This window comes from Salvelinus alpinus, chromosome 1 (assembly GCF_045679555.1).
Source record: "Salvelinus alpinus chromosome 1, SLU_Salpinus.1, whole genome shotgun sequence".
NCBI classification, from domain to species: domain Eukaryota; kingdom Metazoa; phylum Chordata; class Actinopteri; order Salmoniformes; family Salmonidae; genus Salvelinus; species Salvelinus alpinus.
The window spans coordinates 37,227,131-37,241,502 of NC_092086.1; the positions used below are offsets into that span (position 1 = coordinate 37,227,131).

A 14,372-nucleotide genomic window follows, 5' to 3' on the forward strand; every position below is an offset into this window, starting at 1 on the left:
TATTGAAATGACTAGTCAATCTCCCAAATAGACCATCTATAACGGTTTTTAGTCTTAACATCTGGCACATAATGTCACAATTGCCTAACATTACAATTATTAATTCATCCAAATGTTTCTAACATAGAGATTTCGAGATATTCTGTCCAACTTTCATCCCTCAAACTCTCCTGTTGGATTTATCTATAGTTATGCACATGGGTGGTTCAAGCCCTGAATGCTGATTGGCTGAACATGTGGCATATCAGACCATATACCACAGGTATGACCAAATAATTGTTACTCTTCTAATTGCGTTGGTAACCCGTTTATAATATCAATAAGGCACCTCTGGGGTTTGTGGTATATAGCCGATATACCACGGCTAATTGCTGTATCCAGGCACTCCACGGTGTGTCGTGCGTAAAGAACAGCATTTAGCCGTGGTATATTCGCCATATAGCCTACCTCCCCGGGCTGTATTGTTTAATCATAGCAGTCAAATTAGTTAATTTTCCATCAATTTATGACGATTTATCTGTCGATTTTAATGAGGGCGAATTATAATTTCTCTTGCGATATTTAAATTAATTTATTAGTCACTTTAGCTCTCAAGAATTTTGATGGCAACCCGAATTGTTCTTCTTAGAGCATTGGACTAGTAACCGAAAGGTTGCAAGTTCAAATCGCCGAGCCGACGTAGATGGTGCATTTTATATTTGCCCATTTTGTGAAGAACATTTGCAATTCACACTCCGACCTGTGAAAGGCAGCAATACGCAACAAAGCGTGTAGTCTGCCAGAAAACTACACGAAGAAGAACAACCCGTGTAAAAAACATTAACATCCGGCGGCATCATCACCTCTGAGAACGTTTAGCTAGCTAGTTGTGGCTCGTATTTTATATTTGTTCGTTTCACACAGCGACAAAAATGCCAACACTGTGTTCAGCATACAACTGCAAAAATCGCGGTCCCAAAGCTGATGTAGGATTTTTTAGGTACGTTTTACCGTCTTACTCGAGACACACGTTAACGCTATTAGCCGTGGTATTTTGTCAATATACCACATACCCCAGAGGTGCCTTATTGACTTATAAACTGGTTACCAACGTAATTAAAACAGTAACAATTATTTGGTCATAACTGTGATGCATACTACGGGGTACAGTAGCTAGCTCTGGTATTGTTAGCTAAAGTAAAAGTTATAGTTAGCTAGTACAAATAACGTTAGTGTGCAGGAGAAAACCTATGACAAAAAAAGCTTCATTAGCTAGATTATATGTTCTGTTGAGATACTGTTCTCTTATAAATCTACATAAATCATTTATGGATTTACAATTCATCATTTGATACTTTTGTGATACCAATTTGCTGGTGTATTAATGTTTCTGGTAAGTTTCCCCAAAAATGACCCTGAAAGACGCAAGCGATGGATTATTAATATGAAGTGGAAAGACTGGAATCCGCAACACCACCACCGTGTGTGCTCCATTCACTTTGAAGACAAGTACATTTGCCGGATGGACAAACGTCAACGTCTCACGCCAGACGCAGTCCCGACCATTTTTGACTTCCCAGAGAACTTTCAAAAGAAGAAGGTACGCTGAAACAAAAAATGTATCTAGCGAGATGCATCCCAAAGTCAGAACTAACTACACAAATAATACGGTTTATGATAACTAGATATTTTATCGTGTGATTTAAATTAAATGTGTTCCTTCTACAGGCATCCATCCACCCACAGAGTAGAAGAGCCAGGGTAAGGCACTGGAAGAGGCTAATAACTCCTTGGCTGTATTTGGCATCACACATTGCACATTACTGTCCATCTTGGTATTGCATTTGATGTAACTCAGCTATGTTTTCACTTGGTAAGTGAAGCATTGATATGTACATTCATAGCCTACACAAGGTACATTTAAAGTACATGCGTCCTCGCAGTAATGGTGGTTATTATCTTTGTTTTTTGGCATGCAGAGTGATGGGTTGCCAGAGAAGTATACTGCTGCCCCTGCTGTTACAGTGGCCGAAATGGTAACAACACCAAGCCCCACCATCACATCAGAGACAAGCAAGCTGGCTAAAGACAATACTAAGTAAATAACCTTGTGAATTTAAGTGAAAGTTAAAATAGCTCTTTTTGGAATGCACAACGTCACTGTAGAGCAGTATGGTTTCTACCTGTTCTAGTTCTTGCTTTTTCAATTGTCAACTTCTATTTTGACGGATCAGAGCTCCAGAAAAAGTTACCTCTTCAAGTTGGTATATCCATGTAGATGAAGAAATCCAAATGGCTGAATCCCTCCCAGGTTTCTTCCACAGTGATTACTGTCTACCACACGTGAGTGGCTCTAGGTGGTCTGATTGGACTGTTGCTTTGCCAGATATACAGGGATTATTTACTGGGGTTTTGCATTATGTAGACATTTAATACAATTTTCCTCATATTGATCTTTGCAGAGTATTCGCTGGGGATTCAAAGATGATGTTGCCCCGAAGGTAAGTTGTTTGCTCACTGGAATAACCTGTATCTTATGCTATATACCAATAGCTTATGCTAAGAATTTGATAAACAATGCACTTTATTTTCAGGTGGCATGTGAGAACCTGGAGTTCCAACTTCCACCCCTCAAGCACATAATAGAGGTAATGAAGGATGTGTAAACATTCAGTCTCTGATACAGGGTTAGGGATAGATCCTCCAAGTTGATCATTGATTCATTGCTGTTTTTTCCGGTATGTCTCACTCTGGATCGAAAACCAATAAGATTGTCATTAAAACAGTACTATACATTGTCTCCCATTCTTACCCAGATCACAGAGGCATGGGAGTGGCTGGGTATGGACATTAGAGGGCCACTGCCCCTAACACCGAACGGACACCAGTACGTTCTGACCTTGACAGACTTCTACTCCAAATGGGTGGAGGCCTTCCCCCTGAGAGGTTGTAGCTCTACTGAGGTAGCACAGCATGTAGCTGAAGTCATCTCTCACTTTGGCTTCCCTTTTGGTATCCTTGTTCGACTGAAGAGGAAGTTTACCAGTAAGGTGAGGCCAAATATATTTTGTCACATACTTACTGTTACACATACCTTGCAACAATCTTGAGGTTGGTTCATATATGCACTAGCGGTCAATAGGTCCAGAGTGGTTCATTAGACAATCGTATGAGGTGTTTTTACATTTATTCATGTTTTAGATCAACCTTGCCTTAAACAGTCATCTGAAGCTGAGGGGGTTCTCTCTCTTATACCGTCATCGGCAAGTTGGATCACTGGATCTGGCCACACAGACCCTGATCAGCAGGTTTGTGTTTTAGACTCATTCCTTTATATGGTTTTTAATTTCATACTCAACTTTGACCATGGTGGCCTTCACCCCAACAGGATGGTGTCTGATCTTGTGAAGGACCATCCAGACAACTGGGATGTCTGCCTCCCTGCAAAGGTGTTCAGCCTGTGTTTCAAGGAGCACCCCAAGACCAAGCAGAGACCTTTCTCTCTGCTGTGCTGCAAAGGACCACAGCCGGTCACCACCCCCAGGGATCTGTCTGTAAGTTTACTCTGTAGTTATAGCTTAACTCTTATCATAATGGATTGCATTTCAATTGAATGGGTGTGTTTCTGCCTGTCCTTTTTATATTTCCTACAGTTCAGTCCTGCAGAGCTCAGAGAGAGTTCCTTTGCAATTCAGTCAAATCAAGAGGGTGGGCATGACACTGATCCGCAAGGTGAGCGCAATCCCTGTACAATACGACATATCACACACTGTGGTGATGGTTAAAGGGATACTTCAGGGTTTTGGGAACTTCTGCGTCAGATGAACTTCTGGATATCATTTGTATGTCTCTGTGTCTAGTATGAAGGAAGTTAGAGGCAGTTTTGTGAGGCAATGCTAACTAAGTAAAAATGGAAATTGTAATGCGATTAAAAACAATAACGATGCTGTTTATAAGGAGTACAAGTACCGAATCAATGTGCAGGGGTACAAGGTAGTTGAGGTAATACAATATGTATTATACAGGTAAACACTCTTGGTAAATAGTATGGTCTACAGTTTATCGTGAGGCATAACTCAGGCGAGCAGAACCGAGACTTACTTAATATTAGAGATTGGGCACCAGCTGTTCATTTTCCTAAAGAGGTTTGAGAATAACTTTGTCAACATGTCTATTGTTCAAGTGAGTATTTAGTGTGTTAACTGTTCTAAATTGTAATTGTCTTATGTTATGTTACTAACAATTGTAATTTGTTGATCATATTGTGTTTTTCTGTTATTACAGACATGGTTGGCATTGAATCTGGAAAGGAAACAGCTGGAAAGAGCACTGTTACAAGGGTCTCCTTTTTAAGGAGCAACACCGAGAGTAACAACAACACTGATGGTAACACATATGGTCCCCCCGGCGGTCACCCGGACGGTCACCCCGACGGTAGCACGGACGGTAACCCCGACGGTAGCACGGACGGTAACCCCGACAGTAACACGGACGGTAACCCCAACAACAACCGTAACACCAACAGTGAGCGATCCTCTGAAGAACATCATGCCATGGAAAACTGAATAATTGATTGGATGAGCGCTCTATCGGGGGTGTAGTTTTTATTTTATAATTTTCATTAGAAACACTTGTGTTTTATGGTTGTGTTTGGCTGGTGTACTGGGTCATGATTGTTACACAGGAGGATGATAGTAGGAGTTTATGAACCAACTGGATCAATTCAAAACATCATGCATAGCAGCATAGATGATGGAATAGTGATAAGCTTATCCTAAAAGCAATTTCTTTATTTTACTGTAAACTTTTTTTTTTCTTCCAGTAAATGAATCCAAACATGCGTTATTGTAGTATAGACATTTTCACCTTACATTATTGTAGCATATACTGTAGATATTTTCACCTTACCTGATCTTGGAAAAATCCACTTAAATGCTCCTCCAACTGGTAATTAGTATTAGGAAACTTATCTATCATCCCTGAGCTCTGACTTCTCCCACATGCTGACCTCTGACGTCACATAGTAAGGAAATTACTTCCATAACAGCATTTTCGGCAGTTAAATGCAACAAAATATTATTTATAAAAAGCAATCTTGTTATTGTTTTTGAACACTTATTTGTTTACAATCATGATAGCTGTACTTTGTTTAAGGTTGACAGTTTGTTGGCCATTAGCCAATCGGTGAGTTCAAAGCTTGTGAATGTATCTAACTGGTATTTACGACTTCACAACTGGTAAATACTACCTTCCCCAATTGGATATGAACGCAGGATTATTGAAGGAATGTTTTTTTATGCCTTGAATAAGAGACTGAACAATCAAAAAAAATGCATTTGTTTATACAAAGATACTTACATTATGAAGCATGCATTTATTATGCGTCCCTTCATTGTAGAGAATGCCGGTGTTGGAGTTTAACAAAATGTACAATTATGAAATATTCTCAAAACAAAGAGTTTTCACTTCACTGCACAGGCAGCCATTCGGACAGCTGGGGTGTATTCAGTCCGCCGATTCTGTTGCAAAACGTTTTTTAAACGAAACTGAATTTACCTCCATTTTCCAATAGAATTTACCTGAATATTTACCAATAAACTCTTGTTTTGGTTCTTAAATGGTAAACATCTCGCCAACTTGTAGTTCTAAAACCCGGTAATGAGTTACCTCTAGTTGGGGAAATAATAGGGGTTTGGAATAACTGCCTAAAATAAGGTCTGAGGAGGTCTTGTATATTTTGTAGTATGAGATAACAGTCAGTTAACATGTCCTTTATGAATTATGAAGCGTTGTGCTTTATTTTTCATAAATTCACAGAAAGTGACGTAAACTGATGAAGATGATCTCATAGAACAAAACGTTAGATTTCCTAAACAAGTGTTAACCACAGACCTTATTATCGGCGTTTATTCAAAACCGCCATTCATTTCCCCATAGGCTTTGGCTAACGAACCATGGTGGAGTTCGCAAAGATGGTTACCCCTTCTGCCTGTGGAGTGAGTTGATGCCTACAAAAATACACCATTACTAGTTCTCTGAATACCCTCCGCTGTGGTATGGGTATGATCAAAGATATTAGAGAAAGGAGATAGGAATCCTATTGTGCAATGAATGAGGCACGTATAACGACCCACCCAGCAGACTGTTGACCAATCGCGTTGACGTTGTCTTGCTTCGTCACGCTGTTGCTAAAATAATCGTCACGAAATCCCTTCCCAAAGTCAGGGTATGAGTAGAGAAACGTGCATTTTTTTCTCCAAAGAACGCGATGTCACGATTCTAAAGGTATACATTACAGATATTAAGTTAATTATCGCACATATCGGAAAATATTTGTAATGTTGTACTTCTTGTTGACAAAATGCAAGCTAATGTTTAATTTTTAGTTAGCGGCCAATTGACTCCCATTCACTCCTTGAAGGAGAGCTCTCCTTGTCCAAGAATCACCCAGAAGGCACCGCGCTGTCCATTGACGCAGCATGGGCAACGTACACAATGGTCGTTAATACGATTTCAATGGAGTTTCCTAGCTCATCAAAAGTATCTCTGGTGTTATACACCACTGTTGGATGAGAGCGTATTTTGTGATTCTCGCAGTGCAGCGTGGGATAGCGGAGGCGCAACCGACCGAGAGAAATGGTGAGTGAGGAAGAGATAAATAATCTATTTTAAAACTGTGACTTGACATTCTTATGGCGATTTGCTACTATGGTAGAGTAAATGTTGACATGTAGAAACCGTTAATTCCCTCCATTAAGACATATGGTTGGGAAACGCTTGATATGGACTCCTTTTGTTTCGCAGCATTTTAAGCTAACGGTAACTAGCAAGTCAACAGTAGCTGTTTAACTGCAATCAGCGTTTTGTTTTAGTCTAACTTGACGAGCTAATTCTAGCTAAACGTTCACTGTCTGACTTGTTAAAAAGAAAGGAAACTAACTAACTTATCCTAGATCTGCCTCATTTAGCTAGTTATCTAGCCTTGGTGACACTAACATACTTTCCATGTCCATAGAAACTAGGTTACGTTAGCTAACTAGGTAGCTACTGCCCAGATGGCTTGCTATTCGTTTGGTGTCAAGCGTACATTACCACACGTCAGTGAAGCATTGATGGAATGGGCTAGCTAGCTAACGTTGGCTGGCATCTACTACTGTTAGCTAACTGAACAAGTCATGCAATATTACCTAGCTATTTTTTGCTGACTAGTTAGCTACACAAACATTCCATTTGCCATTTAATTAGTTAGCAAGCTAACGTTATACAGTTGCCAGGTTGGTAACTAAAGTAATTTGGACATTTTGTATCCAGCATCGTTATGTAGCTAGCTAACAGTTAGCTAGCTACTAGCTTTGGAAGACAATGTTAACCAGTCAATGTTAATCAACTAGCTATTAAGTAACTGGTGGCAAGTTTAGGTAAAATGTGCTCATAGTCAACCGTCAGTTTGCCATTTTGTCAGTCAACAGAAATGTAGTATTTTCCTCTTCAAGTTAAGCCTAGTCTTTTCAAACATGGGTGGAACTGGGATTTACAGTTGGTGGTGCGGTCTTAACCAATTTACTTTGCATGATCCCCCAACCTTAAATGATGAAACCCTGTTTCTCCCAAATATTGAAACCCATAATTTAACTGCACTTTACCCACTATCCTCCAGCCCTACATGTTGTCGACATTATTGGGTCCGGCCCAGGCTTGAGGCCTTTAATTAGAAAGATGGCTCTCTAGCACTTCTAATGATGAACGAGCACATGTGGGGCTGTCACCCGGCTGAAGCCTATGGTGGCAGATTTGGCTGCTGTTTGCTCAGTTTTCCCCTTTACTGAGATGTTAACATCAAACGGGTGCATTGGTTCAAGAAAGGCTTCTGCATATACAAATCATAGGCCATTGACTACTAGACAATGAATGAAATGTCAAGGGCTGCAGCACGTTTCAGTCCTATTCCAGTGTTTCTTATTGTTCACTGGTCTGTTAGTTAGCTAACAAACAGAGAGCAACGGCATAGTGGTCCCTGGTACTAAAAGTTTGGGAAACTTATTTTTATTATGTCTTATCTCCCTAACTTGCTGTTGTCTTAGGATGTGTTTCTAATGATCCGGCGTCACAAGACGACCATCTTCACTGATGCCAAAGAGTCAACTACGGTCTACGAGCTGAAGCGCATAGTGGAGGGTATCCTAAAGAGGGCACCGGAGGAACAGAGGCTGTACAAGGTATATACAGTGCATACCCCTTGTGGAGGACAATTACAAAGTGGGGGAGTAAGATATGGCCAGGCCAATGAGTAATTTATTCTATTTGTATATATAAAATAATTTTCTTCTGATGCAGGTACTCCCCAAGTCTAAGAGGAAGTTGACTTTATTAAACTCAAACAATCCCCCAAAGTCTGTTCTTCTCTTTCTCCTACCACATTTGTGGTGTGTGTGTGTATGTGTATATATATATATATATATATGTGTGTGTGTATGTATATTGATTAAATGGTTAACTTGATGGTGGTGTTACATATCTACCCTCTGCTCTGACATCTCTCTTGTATCAGGATGACATGTTGCTGGAGGATAGTAAGACTCTTGGAGACTGTGGTTTCACAAATCAGACAGCCAGACCTCAGGCCCCAGGGACTGTTGGATTAGCATTCCGTCTTGGTGGTGAGTATTCATTTTTCTGTTACATAGTATCTGTCCCATGTTTTAAAACATTCACTCTGTTTTATTCTGATTTTGAGCTGCAAGATATGTCTGTCAGAATGGCTGTGAAATAGTTTGTTTGATAGTTTAACAGAAACAAATTGCAACTTCCTTGCACCCCTAAGTTTATCCCTCTAATAATGCCTCTTGCTTCCTCTGTTTCCCTTTGATACTCTTCACTCTCTCCTTATCAAACAAATCTCTCCCTCTCTTTCAGATGATGCATTTGAGCAGCTGAGGGTTGAGCCCTTCTCCAGCCCCCCAGAGCTTCCTGACGTCATGAAGCCTCAGGACTCTGGCAGCACAGCCAATGAGCAGGCCGTGCAGTGAGGGAAGGAAGCAGGCAGGGAGGGAGGGACATAGGGGGGGATCTGGGAAGTGGTGCTTTGGATTAGATAGGCCGGCTTTACAGACTGCTTTAGGGAAACATGCGAGTGTACCTGTGAGATCTTTAACTTTGCAGGAAGAACATGAATTCCCTCACACAGAGGGGAGTATTTTCATGTTATTCCTGAACTAGGCTCACGCATGTTTAGATTCACTCACAAGATCCCTCAACAAACATTTCTAATTTGTCAGGCCACTGTCAGTAAGGGGGTTGGGAAAAAATAAAAAATGCATCATACCTCATTTAATTCATACTAGTCTTTTGGGGAGGATGTAGCCTGTGTTTTGGCTTGGTGGGGATTTGAGAAGGGAGTGGCTATTACATTTTTAGAATGCCCTCTTGCTGGTTGCGTTTCTCTTTATTCAATATCAATATTACAATTTAGCGTTTTTTAATTACTCCTTGGGGTGGTAATATGTGGAGCAACAAAGGGTTTGTTATTAGCTTATCTAGATAACATGTGCATGAATGGATCTGAAATAAACACACAAACATGTTGATGCCATGACATAAAATGTATAGCAGAACACATGTACTTGCACACAGAATGGTGTGAAGATTTACAATCGTCAGTTTTTATTAAGCTTCCCCACTATCTGGTTTTTGTTTGCTTGTTTCTTTATCTTTGCACTGGAGTTCCTGTGTATTTCCCCCCCCCTTGATTCTCTACAAAACTGTACCAATTTGACCCCTATCCCCAAATTACACCCCCCCCCCCTCTTTTTTGGGGGGCTGAAGTGTAAATGGAAACCTTCAGTGGAAAGAGACAGGAATCACTAATCTTTTGTGATAAACAAGCATGAAGGTACAAATTACTGGTGTTGAATGGAAATAGGTGTAAACTGTCTCAATTAGATTCAACAACCTGACTGGGGTGGTTGTCATGCCCTTTTTTTAAGATATGATGGAAATGGTTCACCAACAAGCTCTTTTTAAAACAGGACTTTATGAAACAAGCAACACCTGTAATTGTCTTGAGTTGACATAAAAAAAAAAGTTTTCTTTGTCACCTCCTGTGTGGTATATTGTTAATGGACTCTGTGAAATGCTTTTGTGCCATTCACTTTACTTGGTATTTGTCATTCATATGGTGAAATAAAATCAGTTCAGTGAAATTTGGATTGCCAGGATTGTATGGTAGTGTTATACTACAGCCAGAAAGAGGTGAGCTCTTGCACTTGCTTAATCTATTAAACTAGCTACAGCAGGAGAATGTGTTTGTAGCAGGCTGGATGAGAGCTAGTCAAAAAATATGTAGCTAGCTCATTTATTTGGATAAAGGGTCAGGTAGATAACTTTAATCTACACAATTGAGGATGAAGTGGATTAGCGAGTTAGCTATAACACAATAATAGCCAATTTATTATTTACCTTAATATTTGTTAATAAATGACCTTGGTAAAATGTTCAGATGGCTAGCTAGCCTGTAATTTGGTGTGTTGGCTGAACAAGCATGGCATTTTGCATCAACTATATTTAAATGAGTGAATTAACTAAACATCAGTAAATACGGTGTTTAGCATATTTTCGGTGGTCCTCTATCGTTTCGGTGGTCCACTCATCTTTTGTGATAAACAAAGTTACAAATTACTGTCTCAGAGTCAACAATCTGACTTGTGGTGTCATTCTCTTAAAACATGATGGAAATAGTTTGCCAACATGCTCTTTTAAAAACAGGACAACCACAAAGTCCTTTTGTTGACATACAAACAATACATTTGTCAGCCCCTGTGTGGTATTGTTATTGCTTTCGTTAATGCACACTATTCTGTGAAATGCTTTTGTGCCATTCACTTTGTCATTCATATGGTGAAATAAAATCTGTTCAGCAGTAAAATTAGGAAATATTCAGGATTTTATGATAGGGTATTATACTACCGCCAAAAGAGGGTGATGTCTTGCCCTTTTTTACTGTATTACGCTAGCTACAGCAGAAGATATTTCCCAGAGCCTGTAGGGATGGGCATTGGCAGTTATTTGGGCTGATACAGCCAAAACAGGTGGCAGCATGCACCTATAGCATTTGTTTTCGTACCCAGTGGTGTCAAGTACTTAAGTAAAAATACTTGAAAGTGCTACTTAAGTTGTTTTTTGGGGGGGTATCTGTACTATTTATATTTTTGGCAACTTTTACCTTGCTACATTCCTAAATCAAATATAATGTACTTTTTACTCCATACAATTTCCCTGACACCCAAAAGGTCAAAATGGTCCAAAATGGTCCAATTCACACACTTATCAAGGGAACATCCCTGGTCATTCCTACTGCTTCTGATCTGGCTGACTCACTAAACACAAATGATTCGTTTGTAAATGTGTTGGAGTGTGCCCCTGGCTATCTGCCAATAAAAATTGTGCCATCTGGTTTTCTTAATATAAGGAAGTTTAAATAATTGATACTTTTACTTGTGATACTTAAGTACATTTTAGCAAATCCATTTACTTTTGATACGTAAGTATATATAAAACCAAATACTTTTGTAGTATTTTACTGGGTGACTTTCACTTTTAGTCATTTTCTATTAAGATATCTCTACTTTTACTCAAGTATGACAATTGAGTACTTTTCCACCACCGCAATAGTTCGTACTGCAATAATATGAAAGACGACCCCGTACAGTAGATGGCGGAAATACACCAATAGGTGTAGTCTGCCATAAAACCTTAAAGAAGAAGAAGATTATATTTTTGTTTTTAGCAGGATGGATGAGAGCTAGCTAGCTAGACAGAACAAATATTTAGCTATCTAATTTATTTGCATCTCAGGTGTCGGATATCTAACTTTAGCAATCTACACAATAACTGAGGAGGACATAGTGGATTAGCAAGCTAGTTAGATATAACGCAATAATAGCCAACTTACTAAATTAGCTAGTTTAGTTACCAGTATCTGTGATAATAAGTTACCCTGTATTATACATTTCCGTTTCGGTGGTCCTCTATCAAACCTTTTCCACTGCGCTCAGCACCACGCACACGCATGGATAATAATTATGTTGAGTCGGCTGGTCGAGCTGTGCTCGAAATGATGCAGCGTGAATGGGAGCCTCTTTCTCAAGACGAACTGGAGCAACGATTGGACCGAGCAGTGGAAGAAATTCTGGAAGCTGACCTCCTAGCAAAGGTCCAGGACCAGCCTGGACCAATCTACCTTCAACTGTCTCAGCTGGTGGAAGAACCTCAACAGCAAAACCAAATTCGGTCAACAACAGAACTTACAACACTTTCTGATGTAGAAGAGGAGTCTGAATCTCAACAGTTAACTGATGCTGAGGAAAACGCTGCAGTTCAGGTAGCCTTCAGTAGGCCTACTTTTCTTCATTGTTGTGGCTTGATCTATTTTTCCATCCCCACACTAATGCAGATTTGAGATGACTTCATTTGCTGTGCACAGATCTGATTTATGTTACTTTTCATCTCTCAGTACATTACGGATCTCCTCCAGAATTCAAACTCAAGATACAATCAGAGCCGTATGGCAGGACGTGCCCGCTTATCCTTATACCGTTCTCCTGTCCCTCACCCTCCTCTCCAAGCGCCTCAGCTATCGCTCTGTGTCTACCAGTTTCCGCCTGGAAAAAGGAAACATTCATAGGATCTTCTTTTCCTTTTGTGAGCGTGTGAACACACTTGAGGACCAACAAATTAGATGGCCGACTGGTATGTAGACTGCTGTTCAGTGTGGATCAATTACAAGTGTTATACAAACTTTTTCAGCAGGGATCCCATTTTATCCGCCAGTATTTCTGGGGACCCCATTTTCCCCCCAATAATTTCTTGCCACCCCAAATCAGATGACACAACCTTAAAATCAGTCAATTTAGATTTTTACATCAACAAATAACCTTCAATTAATTTCAAAATGAAAAGGCATCAATACATTTACTCAAGAAATGTTTTCAATTATCTTTCTCAAAAACGTTTGTATATTGTCCTATACAATTTTTTGGGGGGGCGATCTCACTGCAGCCCCCCCCCCCCCCCCCACCGATGTAGAATATCACTGAATTATAATATCCTGAAATGTTCACCTTCAAACAATTTACACACTATTTACTCCATCACCCATGTTTGTTTCTGGTCCTTCTCTCCTCCAGGCATTGAAGCTGTTGAAAACCTCCCCCCCCTCTCCAGCCTGCTGGGGAAAGCCAAGGGCTTGGAAGAGAAGGGCGTCCCCAGGGTCCTGGGAGTCTTGGGGCACACCCGCATCCCCATCCGCCTGCCCATTGGCAAACAGGATGTGGAGAGCATGGTGCCAGAGGTAAAGAGGATGAAGAAGGAGGCACATCCCGACTCCTGGCTGAACTTGGAGCTGGTGTGTAACCATACAGGCAGGTTGATACACTGCAGAATCAGCAAGGGATCAGACTTGGATAGAGCCAGTGCTCTGAGGGACAAACTCAAACAGCTCCCTGAGATGATGCCCCCAGGGACCTGCCTAGTGGCTCGAGTTGGATATCCAGCCTCTGCCCAGATATTGACCCCGTACGTAGTGGGTCGTGGCCCCAGGGGAAATCTTTACAACAGGTCCCTGGAAGCCCATTTTTACCTCCTGGACCAGGCTGTGGCTGACCTGAAAGCCAGATTTGAAAGGCTCAGGTATTTGGACATGGGGAACTATGAAAGAGCCAAAGCAGTTGTCCTTACTGCTTGCATACTCCACAATGTATTTCTGGACATGGGGAAAGTGGTCAACGGACAGGTTGAGAGGGAGGCAGGGACACAGGAGGGAGAGGGGGAGTGTGATGAGGAGGGTGTGAGGAGAAGGGAAGCCATTGCAGATTTGCTGTACAAAGAGTTGGATTCTGGAAGTACATAAAGTGATTTATCATTATTTTTGTGTTTGTATTGAGATAATAAAATATACAATATAAATGCTGTGTAAAAGGAAGAGTATCACAGCAATATCTTGTATTTTATACATATGTAGGATTATTTGTATCCTATGGCAGATCTATGTACAATATGCCCTGTGTAGCCTTCTTCTCATTCACAGATATTACAGGGAATTCCTACAGTGAACTCCTTTGTCAAATGGTGTTATTACAGCATAATAAAAACGTATACAATGAAAAATCATGACAACACAAAGTAGCTGAATGGTTGAACGCTTAAGAAACATTTGCATGATGCAGTCTTTCATTCTATGCACAAGCTTCCATATATCAACCAAATCCAAAAGTTTTTAGTTCAGTGAGAACTCCTTTGCTCAGGTGTGCTGTACTGCTACTCTGGCAGCTGGAAACTGTTGTTTTGACTGTGAGACAAACTGGAGATTGCACGGACTAGATTATTGATGGCCAATATTT

General features: G+C 40.4%; 3 protein-coding genes across 4 annotated transcripts; all 3 read left to right on the forward strand.

Moving 5' to 3' along the window:
* The first annotated feature begins 811 nt into the window (after window positions 1–811).
* LOC139530167 (uncharacterized) lies at window positions 812–5,332 on the forward strand. The gene is made up of 12 exons (XM_071326366.1): window positions 812–979; window positions 1,378–1,579; window positions 1,708–1,740; window positions 1,959–2,077; window positions 2,214–2,322; window positions 2,442–2,480; window positions 2,574–2,627; window positions 2,796–3,029; window positions 3,181–3,287; window positions 3,368–3,533; window positions 3,633–3,711; window positions 4,264–5,332. Exons 1-12 carry the CDS (start codon window positions 912–914, stop codon window positions 4,542–4,544), a joined length of 1,491 nt encoding a protein of 496 aa, XP_071182467.1. The 5' UTR covers window positions 812–911; the 3' UTR covers window positions 4,545–5,332.
* A 1,144-nt stretch (window positions 5,333–6,476) lies between these two features.
* On the forward strand, window positions 6,477–10,182 carry elob (elongin B). 2 transcript variants are annotated; one of them, XM_071326693.1, is made up of 4 exons: window positions 6,477–6,618; window positions 8,061–8,195; window positions 8,528–8,636; window positions 8,893–10,182. In XM_071326693.1, the coding sequence occupies exons 1-4, from the start codon at window positions 6,616–6,618 to the stop codon at window positions 9,003–9,005; spliced, it is 360 nt and encodes a 119-aa protein (XP_071182794.1). In that variant the 5' UTR covers window positions 6,477–6,615; the 3' UTR covers window positions 9,006–10,182. The 2 variants fall into 2 exon arrangements, with proteins under 2 accessions (XP_071182794.1, XP_071182712.1); XM_071326611.1 differs by lacking the exon at window positions 6,477–6,618 and adding an exon at window positions 6,668–6,798.
* A 1,710-nt stretch (window positions 10,183–11,892) lies between these two features.
* On the forward strand, window positions 11,893–14,142 carry LOC139530239 (putative nuclease HARBI1). Its single transcript, XM_071326490.1, is given in 4 exon segments — window positions 11,893–12,355; window positions 12,488–12,561; window positions 12,563–12,723; window positions 13,161–14,142. Coding segments are annotated over 4 exon segments (1,269 nt in total). The 5' UTR covers window positions 11,893–12,043; the 3' UTR covers window positions 13,883–14,142.
* Window positions 14,143–14,372: the final 230 nt, after the last annotated feature.